This window comes from Salmo salar, chromosome ssa15 (genome assembly GCF_905237065.1).
Source record: "Salmo salar chromosome ssa15, Ssal_v3.1, whole genome shotgun sequence".
NCBI classification, from domain to species: Eukaryota; Metazoa; Chordata; class Actinopteri; order Salmoniformes; family Salmonidae; genus Salmo; species Salmo salar.
The window spans coordinates 18,825,126-18,839,073 of record NC_059456.1 but is presented as its reverse complement, the minus strand read 5'-3'; the positions used below and the strand labels follow the sequence as shown (position 1 = coordinate 18,839,073).

The 13,948-nt window shown below is 42.7% G+C and overlaps 1 protein-coding gene across 7 annotated transcripts in view; it reads left to right on the top strand.

Moving 5' to 3' along the window:
• Nucleotides 1-13,948, top strand: part of LOC106571015 (sorting nexin-17) — a 64,350-nt gene that overhangs the window by 15,257 nt on the left and 35,145 nt on the right. For 6 of the 7 annotated variants that reach the window (XR_006759128.1, XR_006759129.1, XR_006759130.1 and 3 more), the window contains exons 2-3: nt 7,488-7,562; nt 13,293-13,410. Coding sequence is in view for 4 of the 7 variants with exons in the window: in XM_045695520.1 (XP_045551476.1) it covers nt 7,488-7,562; nt 13,293-13,410 (193 nt within the window). In the remaining 3 variants the exon portion in view is untranslated. The remainder of the gene's footprint in view (nt 1-7,487; nt 7,563-13,292; nt 13,411-13,948) is intronic. The other variant, XM_045695522.1, reaches the window with a different exon arrangement.

Sequence of the window (13,948 nt, the reverse complement as noted above, 5' to 3'; positions counted from 1 at the left end):
AATGCTTTCTGAAGACAGTCATTCAGTCAATCAATCAAATGTATTTATAAAGCCCTTTTTACATCAGCTGATGTCACAAAGTGCTGTACAGAAACCCAGCCTAAAACCCCAAACAGCAAGCAATGCAGGTGTAGAAGCACGGTGGCTAGGAAAAACTCCCTAGAAAGGCAGGAACCTAGGAAGAAACCTAGAGAGGAACCAGGCTATGAGGGGTGGCCAGTCTTCTTCTGGCTGTGCCGGGTGGAGATTGTAACAGAACATGGCCAAAATGTTCAAATGTTCATAGATGACCAGCAGGGTCAAATAATAATAATCACAGTGGTTGTAGAAGGTGCCACAGGTCAGCACCTCAGGAGTAAATGTCTGTTGGATTTTCATAGCCGATCATTCAGAGTCCAAAACAGCGGGTCTGGGACAAGGTAGCACGTCCAGTGAACAGGTCAGGGTTCCATAGCCACAGGTAGAACAGTTGAAACTGGAGCAGCAACACAACCAGGTGGACTGGGGACAGCAAGGAGTCATCAGGCCAGGTAGTCCTGAGGCATGGTACTAGGGCTCAGGTCCTCGCCCCCAGACACAAACTATTGCAGCAAAAATACTGGAGGTTGAGACACGAGGGAGATACTGTGGCCCTGTCCGAAGATACCCCAGGATATAACCCCACCCACTTTGCCAAAGCACAGCCCCCACACCACTAGAGGGATATCTTCAACCACCAACCTACTACCTGAGACAAGGCAGAGTATAGCCCACGAAGATCTCCCCCTCGGCATGAACCCGAGGGGTGTGCCAAGCCGGACAGGAAGATCACGTCGGTGACTCAACCCACTCAAGTGATGCACCCCTCCTAGGGACGACATGGAAGAGCACCAGTAAGCCAGTGTAATAGGGTTAGAGGCAGAGAATCCCTGTGGAGAGAGGGGAACCGGCCAGGCAGAGACAGCAAGGGCGGTTCGTTGCTCCAGAGCCTTTCCGTTCACCTTCACACCCCTGGGCCAGACTACACTCAATCATAGGACCTACTGAAGAGATGAGTGTTCAATATAGACTTAAAGGTCGAGACCGAGTCTGCATCTCTCACATGGATAGGCAGACAATGCCATAAAAAATTTAGCTCTATTGGAGAAAGCCCAACATCCAGCTGTTTGTTTAGAAATTCTAGGGACAATTAGGAGGCCTGCGTCTTGTGACTGTATCGTACGTGTAGGTATGTACGGCAGGACCAAATCGGAAAGGTAGGTAGGAGCAAGCCCAAGTAATGCTTTGTAGGTTAGCAGTAAAACCTTGAAATCAGCCCTTGCCTTAACAGGAAGCCAGTGTAGAGAGGCCAGCACTGGAGTAATATGATCACGTTTTTTTGGTTCTAGTCAAGATTCTAGCAGCCGTGTTTAGCACTAACTGAAGTTTATTTTGTGATTTATCCCGGTAGCCGGAGAGTAGAACATTGCAGTAGTCCAATCTAGATGTGACAAAAGCATTTTTTTCTGCATTTTTGGACAGAAAGTTTCAGATTTTTGCAATGTTACCAATATGGGAAAAAAGCTGTCCTTGAAATATTCATGATATGTTCGTCAAAAGAGAGATCAGGGTCCAGAGTAACACCGAGGTCCTTCAGTTTTATTTGAGATTACTTGTACAACCATCAAGATTAATTGTCAGATCCAACAGAAGATCTTTGTTTCTTGGGACCTAGAACTAGCATCTCTGTTTTTGTCTGAGCTTAAAAGTAAAACATTTGCTGCCATTCACTTCCTTATGTCTGAAACACAGGCTTCTAGTGAGGGCAGCTTTTAGTGAGTTTGGTACACATCCGGTGGATAGAGAGACGTTTATTATGTTCAACATAGGAGGACCAAGAACAGGAAGCAGCTCTTTCAGTAGTTTAGTTGGAATAGGGTCCAGTATGCAGCTTGAAGGTTTAGAGGCCAAAACTATTTTCATCAATGTGTCAAGAGTTATAGTATTAAACTTCAGTGTCTCCCTTGATCCTAGGTCCTGACAGTGTTGTGCAGATTCAGGACAACTGAGCTTTGGAGAAATACGCAATAATTTGCTTTCTAATGATGATGATCTTTTCATCAAAGAAGTTCATGAATTTATTACTGCTGAAGTGAAAGCCATCCTCTGCTGCTTTTTAGTTAGCTTTGCGACAGTATCAAAAATACATTTTGGATTGTTCTTATTCTCCTCAATTAAGTTGGAAAAATAGGATAATTGAGCAGCAAGTGAGGGCTCTTCGATATTGCACGGTACTGTCTTTCCAAGCTAGTCGGAAGACTTCCAGTTTGGTGTGGCGCCATTTCTGTTCCAATTTTCTGGAAGCTTGCTTCAGGGCTCGGGTATTTTCTGTATACCAGGGAGCTAGTTTCTTACGACAAATGTTTTTTGGTTTTTAGGGGTGCGACTGCATCTAGCGTATTACGCAAGGTTAAGTTTAGTTTCTCAGTTAGGTGGTTAACTGATTTTTGTACTCTGGCGTCCTTGGGTAGGTGGAGGGAGTCTGGAAGGGCATCTAGGAATCTTTGGGTTGTCCGAGAATTTATAGCACGGCTTTTGATGATCCTTGGTTGGGGTCTGAGCAGATTATTTGTTGCCATTGCAAACGTAATAAAATGGTGGTCCGATAGTCCAGGATTATGAGGAAAAACCATTTAAGATCCACAACATTTATTCAACGGTTCAAAACTAGGTCCAGAGTATGACTGTGGCAGTGAGTAGGTCCAGAGACATGTTGGACAAAACCCACTGAGTCGATGATGGCTCCGAAAGCCTTTTGGAGTGGGTCTGTGGACTTTTCCGTGTGAATATTAAAGTCACCAAAAAGGTGAATGTTATCTGCCATGACTACAAGGTCCGATAGGAATTCAGGGAACTCCGTGAGGAACGCTGTATACGGCCCAGGAGGCCTGTAAACAGTAGCTATAAAAAGTGATTAGGCTGCATAGATTTCATGACTAGAAGCTCAAAACGATGAAAACGTAGTCTTTTTTTCCCATTTTGTTTTTTTGTAAATTGAAATTTGCTATCGTAAATGTTAGCAACACCTCCGCCTTTGCGGGATACGCGGGGGATATAGTCACTAGTGTAACCAGGAGGAGAGGCCTCATTTAACACAGTAAATTCATCAGGCTTAAGCCATGTTTCAGTCAGGCCAATCACATCAAGATTATTATCAGTGATTAGTTCATTGACTACAACTGCCTTGGAAGTGAGGGATCTAACATTAAGTAGCCCTATTTTGAGACGTGAGGTATCACAATCTCTTTCAATAATGACAGAAATGGAGGTCTTTATTCCAGTGAGATTGTTAAGGTGAACACCGCCATGTTTAGTTTTGCCCAACCTAGTCTAGGCCTAGATCATATGCTTTCTGAAGACAGTCTAGGCCTATACGAGATGCTTTCTGAAGACAGTCTAGGCCTAGATCATATGCTTTCTGAAGACAGTCTAGGCCTAGATCATATGCTTTCTGAAGACAGTCTAGGCCTAGATCATATGCTTTCTGAAGACAGTCTAGGCCTATACGAGATGCTTTCTGAAGACAGTCTAGGCCTATGCGAGATGCTTTCTGAAGACAGTCTAGGCCTATACGAGATGCTTTCTGAAGACAGTCTAGGCCTATACGAGATGCTTTCTGAAGACAGTCTAGGTAGTTCCAGGTCCCTCAAGGCCAACAATAGAACCACTTTATTTTGATAACCAGGCAGACTGAAGTCAAACTTGAAGTAACTTCCCCTGAGGTCACAGAAGTCTGTTTGTCATTTTCTACACAGTATACAGTAGTTCTGGACTGTTGTTGAATTGACACATTGCCAGATGCTCTGTCTGCAACTCTGTATAGAGTTCCTCTGATGTGTTGTATTAATAAAGAAACGTAGATCATATCTATGTCTGATTTTAAAGTAGGGCTGATGCAAGATTGTGTCATAAGTTGGTGTGGTGTTGAACTCGTGGACAGAACACGGATTTCCTCCTACAAAAACAGTTTTTATCAGTTAGGCTTAGGGGTCCATTGCTGGCTGTAAAACAGTAGAGGGGGAGAGGCAAACCTGGCTCTCAGAAGACAGCCTATGTGCACACTGCCCACAAAAGGAGGTGGAAACTGAGCTGTACTTCCCAACCCCCTGCCAAATGTGTGACCATATTAGAGAGACATATTTCCCCGAGATTACACAGACCCACAAAGAATTAGAAAACAAACCCAATTTAGATTAACTCCCATATCTATTGGGTGAAATACCAGTGTGACATCACAGCAGCAAGATGTGTGACCCATATTTATGTTTATTTATTTTCCCTTTTGTACTTGAACTATTTTCACATAATATGACATTTGAAATGTCTTTATTCTTTTGGTACTTCTGTGAGTGTAATGTTTACTGTTTATTTCACTTTTGTTTGATCTATTTCACTTGCTTTGGCATTGTAAACATGTTTCCCATGCCAATAAAGCCCTTAAATTTAATTGAGTTGAGAGAGAGAGACGGGGGTTGGCTGTGTGCCTGTTGAGGAGAGAGGGAGAGAGACGGGGGTTGGCTGTGTGCCTGTTGAGGAGAGAGAGAGACGGGGGTTGGCTGTGTGTCTGTTGAGGAGAGAGAGAGACGGGGGTTGGCTGTGTGTCTGTTGAGGAGAGAGAGAGACGGGGGTTGGCTGTGTGTCTGTTGAGGAGAGGGAGAGACGGGGGTTGGCTGTGTGTCTGTTGAGGAGAGAGAGAGACGGGGGTTGGCTGTGTGTCTGTTGAGGAGAGAGAGAGACGGGGGGTTGGCTGTGTGTCTGTTGAGGAGAGAGAGAGACGGGGGGTTGGCTGTGTGTCTGTTGAGGAGAGAGAGAGACGGGGGTTGGCTGTGTGTCTGTTGAGGAGAGGGAGAGACGGGGGTTGGCTGTGTGTCTGTTGAGGAGAGAGAGAGACTGGGGTTGGCTGTGTGTTTTATCATACCAAACCCCTCAGTGTTCCAAGAAGAAATGTAATTTTAATGAAGCCTTTCACAATGGAAAACAGTGGTTCACGTTAGCTTTGCCTGCGATTGGGCTCTACATCGGACACCACTGATTGGCTTTTGTTGATTCCAAACATTACTGTTGCGTAGGAGGAGCCTGGTAGCTCTAGTCAAAACAAACCGGGCAGTTGAGCCAACAAGTTAACACCATTCATGACTTTAAATCCCCAACAGTGTGTTATTGGGTCACTGCATAACACAAGAAACATCTGTGGGTAAAATACCTTTATGTTAGTCTGTGCAATGTATTCCCAGAGCAGAGCAACACTTAATTAATGTAGTTTGTGTCCGAAATGGCACCCTATTCCACATACTGTATAATGCAGACCCTGCTATAATTAATAATAACCATATGGGCCCTGGTCTAAAGTAGTGCACTATATAGGGAATAGGGCTCTGGTCTATAGTAGTGCACTATATAGGGAATAGGGCTCTGGTCTATAGTAGTGCACTATATAGGGAATAGGGCTCTGGTCTAAAGTAGTGCACTATATAGGGAATAGGGCTCTGGTCTAAAGTAGTGCACTATATAGGGAATAGGGCCCTGGTCTATAGTAGTGCACTATATAGGGAATAGGGCTCTGGTCTATAGTAGTGCACTATATAGGGAATAGGGCTCTGGTCTATAGTAGTGCACTATATAGGGAATAGGGCTCTGGTCTAAAGTAGTGCACTATATAGGGAATAGGGCTCTGGTCTAAAGTAGTGCACTATATAGGGAATAGGGCCCTGGTCTATAGTAGTGCACTATATAGGGAATAGGGCTCTGGTCTAAAGTAGTGCACTATATAGGGAATAGGGCCCTGGTCTATAGTAGTGCACTATATAGGGAATAGGGCCCTGGTCTATAGTAGTGCACTATATAGGGAATAGGGCTCTGGTCTATAGTAGTGCACTATATAGGGAATAGGGCTCTGGTCTATAGTAGTGCACTATATAGGGAATAGGGCCCTGGTCTAAAGTAGTGCACTATATATCGAATAGGGCCCTGGTCTAAAGTAATGCACTATATATCGAATAGGGCCCTGGTCTAAAGTAGTGCACTATATATTGAATAGGGCCCTGGTCTAAAGTAGTGCACTATATAGGGAATAGCGCTCTGGTCTATAGTAGTGCACTATATAGGGAATAGGGCCCTGGTCTAAAGTAGTGCACTATATAGGGAATAGGGCTCTGGTCTATAGTAGTACCACTATATAGGGAATAGGGCTCTGGTCTAAAGTAGTGCACTATATAGTGAATAGGGCTCTGGTCTAAAGTAGTGCACTATATAGGGAATAGGACTCTGGTCTAAAGTAGTGCACTATATAGGGAATAGGGCTCTGGTCTAAAGTAGTGCACTATATAGGGAATAGGGCTCTGGTCTGAAGTAGTGTACTACATAGGGAATAGGGCTCTGGTCTAAAGTAGTGCACTATATAGGGAATAGGGCTCTGGTCTAAAGTAGTGCACTATATAGGGCTCTGGTCTGAAGTAGTGCACTAAATCAAATCAAATGCTATTGGTCACATACACATGGTTAGCAGATGTTAATGTGAGTGTAGCGAAATGCTTGTGCTTCTAGTTCCGACAGTGTAGTAATATCTAACAATTCCCCAACAACTACCTAATACACACAAATCTAAAGGGGTGAATGAGAATATGTACGTATAAATATATGGATGAGTGATGGCCGAGCAGCATAGGCAAGGTACAATAGAGGGTATAAAATACAGTATATTCATATGAGTAATGTAAGAGATGTAAAACTTATTGAAGTGGAATTGTTTAAAGTGACTAGTGATCCGTTTATTAAAGTGTCCAGTGATTGAGTCTCCATGTAGGCAGCAGCCTCTCTGTGTTAGTGATGTCTGTTTATCAGTCTGATGGCCTGGAGATAGAAGCTGTTTATCAGTCTGATGGCCTGGAGATAGAAGCTGTTTATCAGTCTGATGGCCTGGAGATAGAAGCTGTTTATCAGTCTGATGGCCTTGAGATAGAAGCTGTTTAGCAGTCTGATGGCCTGGAGATAGAAGCTGTTTAGCAGTCTGATGGCCTGGAGATAGAAGCTGTTCTTCAGTGTTTCGGTCCCAGCTTTGATGTACCTGTAATAGGGTGCCATTTCGGGAAGCTCCCTAGTTTCCGTGATGAAAATTGAACACCGTGTGAGCCGAGTAGCACTAAATAATACCCTTTTAGACGGACCTTACGGTGTGTTATAAAATAAAATCTGGCCATGATTTTTAGAACCCAATTTTTCTATCTCCCGTGCACATGCCGTTTTATTTTAATAAATCCATTGAATATAGGATACACCCTCGCAAAGTAATTCATTCTTAATTTGTTTTTTGAAGGCAGGTCCTAAGAAACATTATAAGACTAATTAAAAAAATGTATTTTCAAAAAATGAACAGAATGACATTTTGAGTTTTATTCATCTTACTGGTCTGTGCAGCCTATATGCTAGAGATTAAGTGCCCAGTAAAGAATTTATTCTCATCTCTTCTACAGGCCTTCAACATCCATGTGAATAGTGTTCTGCACTGTCAGGTACGCTATAGCCAGCTGCTTGGCCTACACCAACAGGTAAGATGACAACATCCATGCATTGCTTTCAGAAAGTATTCAGACCGCTTGACTTTAAAAAAAAATATATATATATTTACGTTTTACTAAAATGGATTAAAAATATATATTTCTCATCAATCTACACACAATACCAATAATGACAAAGCAAAAACAGATTTGTAGAACTTTTTGCACAAAAACAAACTGAAATATCACATTTACATAAGTATTCAGACCCTTTACTCAGTACTTTGTTGAAGCACCTTTGGCAGCGATTACAGCCTTGCATCTTCTTGGGTATGACACTACAAGCATGGTACACCTGTATTTGGGGACTTTCTCCCATTCTTCTCTGGAGATCCTCTCAAGCTCTGTCAGGTTGGATGGGGAGCGTCGCTGCACAGCTATTTTCAGGTCTCTCCAGAGATGTTCAATCAGGTTCAAGTCCGGGCTCTGGCTGAGCCACTCAAGGACATTCAGAGACTTGTCCCGAAGCCACTCCTGTGTTGTCTTGGCTGTGTGCTTAGGGTCGTTGTCCTGTTGCAAGGGGAACCTTTGCCCCAGTCTGAGGTCCTGAGCGCTCTGGAGCAGGTTTTCATCAAGGATCTCTCTGTATTTTGCTCCGTTCATCTTTGCCTCGATCCTGACTAGTCTTCCAGTCCCTGCCGCTGAAAAACATCCCTACAGCTTGATGCTGCCACCACCATGCTTCACCGTAGGGATGGTGCCAGGTTTCTTCCAGAAAAAAACGCTTAGCTTTCAGGCCAAAGATTTCAATCTTGGTTTCATCAGACCAGAGTCTTGTTTCTCATGGTCTGAAAGTCTTTAGGTGCCTTTTGGAAAACTCCAAGCGTGCTGTCATGTGCCTTTTACTGAGGAGTGGCTTCTGTCTGGCCACTCTGCCATAAAGGTCTGATTGGTGGAGTGCTGCAGAAATGGTTGTCCTTCTGGAAGGTTCTCCCATCTCCACAGAGGAACTCTGGAGCTCTGTCAGTGACCATCGGGTTCTTGGTCACCTCCCTGACCAAGGCCCTTCTCCCCTGATTGTTCCGTTTGGCCGGGCGGCCAGCTCTAGGAAGAGTCTTGGTGGTTCCAAAACTTCATCCATTTAAGAATGATGGATGCCACTGTGTTCTTGGCGACCTTCAATACTCTGGAAATGTTTTAGTACCCTTCCCCAGATCTGTGCCTCGACACAATCCAGCTCTACGGACAATTCCTTCAACCTCATGGCTTGGTTTTTGCTCTGACATGCACTGTCAACTGGGGGACCTTATATAGACAGGTGGGTGCCTCTCCAAATCATGTCCAATCAATTCAATTTACCACAGGTGGACTCCAATCACATTGTAGAAACATCTCAAAGATGATCAATGGAAACAGGATGCACCTGAGCTCAATTTTTGAGTACCATAGCAAAGGGTCTGAATACTTATGTAAATAAGGTATTTGTTTTTTATTTTGAATAAATTTGCAAACATTTCTAAAAAAAAAAATGTCATTATGGTGTACTTTGTATAGATTGCCGAGGAAATAGTTTTATTGAATCCATTTTAGAATAAGGCTGTAACGTAACACAATGTGAGAAAAGTCTGAATACTTTCCCAAGGCATTATGTGCAGATTCAAAACAAATTGGTGATCAAGAATATGGAGTTTACTTTTCTCACCAGCAATGGAGAATCAAGCAACAATTACTAGCATATGCCTACTGGTCTTTTGGTATGTCAAAATTGCTTGATATTGACAAATTTGCTTATGAAGCTTGCATTTTGAAATCGTTGTTAAAATTAGTTATTACATTATCAACATGTGTTTTAGACATTTAAAAATGAGAAGGGCTGTCCTGTAGCCTCAATAAATAAACAACGATCTGTAGTTGAACATAACCGGGCTGTAACACAACCGTCCGTGATCTGGAGTCCCATAGGACGGCGCACAATTGACCCAGCGTCGTCCGGGTTAGGGGAGGGTTTGGCCGGGGTAGGCAGTCATTGTAAAATTAGAATCTGATCTTAACCTGTCTGGGCGACAGCCAGTGGAATCGCGTGGCGCGAAATACAAATACCTCAAAAATGCTATAACTTCAATTTCTCAAACATATGACTATTTTACACCATTTTAAAGACAAGACTCTCGTTAATCTAACCACATTGTCCGATTTCAAAAAGGCTTTACAGCGAAAGCAAAACATTAGATTATGTCAGGAGAGTACCCTGCCAAAAATAATCACACAGCCATTTTCAAAGCAAGCATATATGTCACAAAAACCAAAACCACAGCTAAATGCAGCACTAACCTTTGATGATCTTCATCAGATGACACTCCTAGGACATTAGGTTAAACAATACATGCATGTTTTGTTCAATCAAGTTCATATTTATATCAAAAACCAGCTTTTTACATTAGCATGTGATGTTCAGAACTAGCATACCCACCGCAAACTTCTGGAGAATTTACAAAATTACTCATGATTAACGTTCACAAAATACATAATTATTTTAAGAATTATAGATACAGAACTCCTTTATGCAATCGCGGTGTCAGATTTTAAAATAGCTTTTCGGTGAAAGCACATTTTGCAATATTCTGAGTACATAGCCTGGCCATCACGGCTAGCTATTTTGACACCCACCAAGTTTGGCCCTCACCAAACTCAGAATTACTATTAGAAAAATTGGATTACCTTTGCTGTTCTTTGTCAGAATGCACTCCCAGGACTTCTACTTCAACAACAAATGTTGTTTTGGTTCCAAATAATCCATAGTTATATCCAAATACCTCCGTTTTGTTCGTGCGTTCAGGTCACAATCCGAAGGGTGGCGCGCGAGCACATTTCGTGACAAAGAATTTCAAAATATTCCATAACCGTACTTCGAAGCATGTCAAACGCTGTTTAAAATAAATGTTTATGCGATGATTTTTCTCGTAAAATAGCGATAATATTCCAACCGGGCGACGTTGTATTCATTCAAAGACTGAAAGAAAAAAATTTAGAATTCTCATGAACACGCATCTCCAGTGTCACTGTTCCATGGCTGACCACTCACAAATTCTCCTGCTGTTCTTCACCCAGAGACAGCAGACACCCCATTACACTTTCTGGCGCCTTCTGAGAGCCAATGGAAGCCTTAGAAAATGTCACATTACAGCAGAGATGCTGTATTTTTCGATAGAGATGCTCCAGAAGGACAACAAATTGTCAGACAGGGCACTTTCTGTATGGAATCGTCTCAGGTTTTGGCCTGCCATATGAGTTCTGTTATACTCACAGACACCATTCAAACAGTTTTAGAAACTTTTGTGTTTTCTATCCAAATCTACTAATTATATGCATATTCTCGTTTCTGGGCAAGAGTAGTAACCAGTTTAAATCGCGTACGTTTTTTATCCGGCCGTGCAAATACTGCCCCCTAGCCCCAACAGGTTAACAGATTTGCCTAGTTAAATAAAGGTTAAATAAAATAACTTGAGACTTGACTTGCTCTTAGAATACACGACTTGGACTCGACTCGAGACTCAACCTGTTCTACTTGGGACTCGACTCGAGACATGGACCATGTGACTTGAGACTTGCTTGTGACTCGAATAACAGTGACTTCTGTGTCTATGCCAGCCCATATATTTTTCCCAGCCTCATCTGTAGTGTAGTCACGGTGTAGTCACGGGGGGTAGTCACGGTGTAGTCACTAAACCCATGAGCACAAACCCCTTCCTAAGGGAATGTTCTTACAGGTGCTGGTGAAACTACTGGGTTGTTAAATGGAGTGTTATTGGTAGTGACAGCTGAGCAGAAAGCCCGTGGGACTTTGTAGCTTCATCTACATTTTAGAGGGCCAATAATTCTAATCTATCACAGAGGTTGTATCCCTAATAGCATTCTGGTTGTATTCCACTGTGTTGGAGAGAGGTTTCCATTTCAGATGCCGCCAGTGTAGGAGAGAGGTTGCCATTTCAGATGCAGCCAGTGTAGGAGAGAGGTTGCCATTTCAGACGCAGCCAGTGTAGGAGAGAGGTTGCCATTTCAGACGCAGCCAGTGTAGGAGAGAGGTTGCCATTTCAGACACAGCCAGTGTAGGAGAGAGGTTACCATTTCAGACGCAGCCAGTGTAGGAGAGGTTGCCTGTGGATACTGAGCGTGTATCCAGCACAGCACCCTAGTCTGCTTCTTCCTCTACACCATCATTACATTACGTAGAAATTAAAAGTACCTTGCTGCTTTTCACTACGATTCTGTTCCAAATGACTACCTATTCCCTTTAAAGTGCACTACTTTTGACCAGGGCCTATAGGGTAGGACCCATAGGGCTCTGGTTAAAAGTAGATAACAGGGTGCCATTTGGGACACAGACTATATTCTGTCTTTGAAAACAGATCTGAATTAAAACACCAGTTTGTTCTTGGGGTCCGACAGGCCTTTAGTTGAAAAATGTTGTTTAAAGCCTGAGATCTTCTGATGATGAAGTCCCTGAGTTCAACAGGAATGAGTGAGTGTGAGATGCTTTTAAGGAGCTAAATCAACTCAGCCTGGCTAGACAGTAGAAACAAGACGTCTGCTGCCTGGCTGTGTTTTACATGGAAACTATCCACATATCTACCGGACTGACTGGCTTTGAAATAAACCTGTGATTCATTCTCAAACTGCACATAAGTTATACCAAGTTTTCCAAAGAGCTTCAGATGAGGGAACCACTTGTATCCATGTTTTCTGGCTTAACTTTGGCCTGGGGGAACCCTTTTGTGTCCATGTTTTCCTCTCAACCCATTACTCCTATTATAAAGACTGAATAAAATGTTTAGAATTGAACTTTTTTAAGTAACCAACTATTTAAAGATATTGTAGCAGGCACTACATTGTTCACATACTCTTTCTTTATCTTGGGACTGAAATCTGGGTCCAGCGACTGTCAAACCAAACCTTTTGAGTAGGTGTTAGTTGTTACATTACCCTCTGCCTTTTGGGAGAGCTTGTCCACACACTTCTCTATACCAAGTCCCTCATGGACACACCTCTCCAATGGCCTGACGGGGCGACATCCCACTTCAGACACCAATGTAGCGAATTTAGGGGTAGCCCCGACCGGGACTCAAACCCAGGTCCAGCGATTGTCAAGCCAACGCCTTAACCGTTACGCCAAGAGGTCTGAACTGTTTTGGCTAGGTTGCAAGGTGTTGGGTTCAAGGAAGAGTTTATTTTTTATTTTTTTTCAACAAAATAATTGAAGCTGGTGTTGGTGTTTCCTTTATTTTGGCAGTTACCTGTAGCAGCAGGCTACACGGAGAATGGAACAGCTGGATGTGGGGAAACATCTCGAGTCGCACAAAACAGAATATAACAGTTCGGAATGTCAATGTCATTATGTGTACAACATCTAAAAACCTGTATCACTATACTGAGATCTTTGCCATTTCTAAACGGACGTATTTGGGTGTTTTTAAACAAAAATCTTTGTTAATGTTTTTTTTCAGGGCCCCCGTAGTACACAAGTGATTTGCTGTTTCTAAAAGAAAAATGTGAAATCACATAAAAGGAGTCTGGACCTTTTTCTAACATGCCATTTACAACAAAAATATAGATTTGGTTGTAAAAAAATAATTTCTCCTTAAAGGTTGCTACTATATGATCTGTATCAGAGTAGTTCAAACTATTATTATTATTATTATTAATATAACATGCTCAATCTTTTTCAGACTAGTCCTTTCTTCCCATTGTCTTCAGACCTTGAACTTGTTTTTATTTTCCTCCCAGATAAAGAAAGAGTATGGGAACAACGTGGTACCTGCTTTCCCCCCAAAGAAGATATTCACGCTGACGCCGGCTGAGGTGGAGCAGAGACGAGAACAGCTGGAGAAATACATGCAAGCTGGTGAGATCACATTTTCAGTTCTGGGTCCTGTATTTGAGGTTAGGGTCAATTCCATTGCAATTCACTTAATTCAGAAGATGAATTGAAATTCCAATTCCAGTATTGTTATTTTCTACACGGGTGTTATGAATTTTCATTCAAATCTAATTTAACTCGACTAAATTGAACTAGAAGTGACCTCCATCTTTCCCATGGGGAGGAGGGTATAGTAGAAAAGGCAGTAGCCGACTCATTAAAGGGCAGTGTAGTAGAACAGGCAGTAGCCGACTCATTATAGGGCAGTGTAGTAGAACAGGCAGTAGTCGACTCATTAAAGGGCAGTGTAGTAGAACAGGCAGTAGTCGACTCATTAAAGGGCAGTGTAGTAGAACAGGCAGTAGCCGACTCATTAAAGGGCAGTGTAGTAGAACAGGCAGTAGCCGACTCATTAAAGGGCAGTATAGTAGAACAGGCAGTAGTCGACTCATTAAAGGGCAGTGTAGTAGAACAGGCAGTAGCCGACTCATTAAAGGGCAGTGTAGTAGAACAGGCAGTAGCC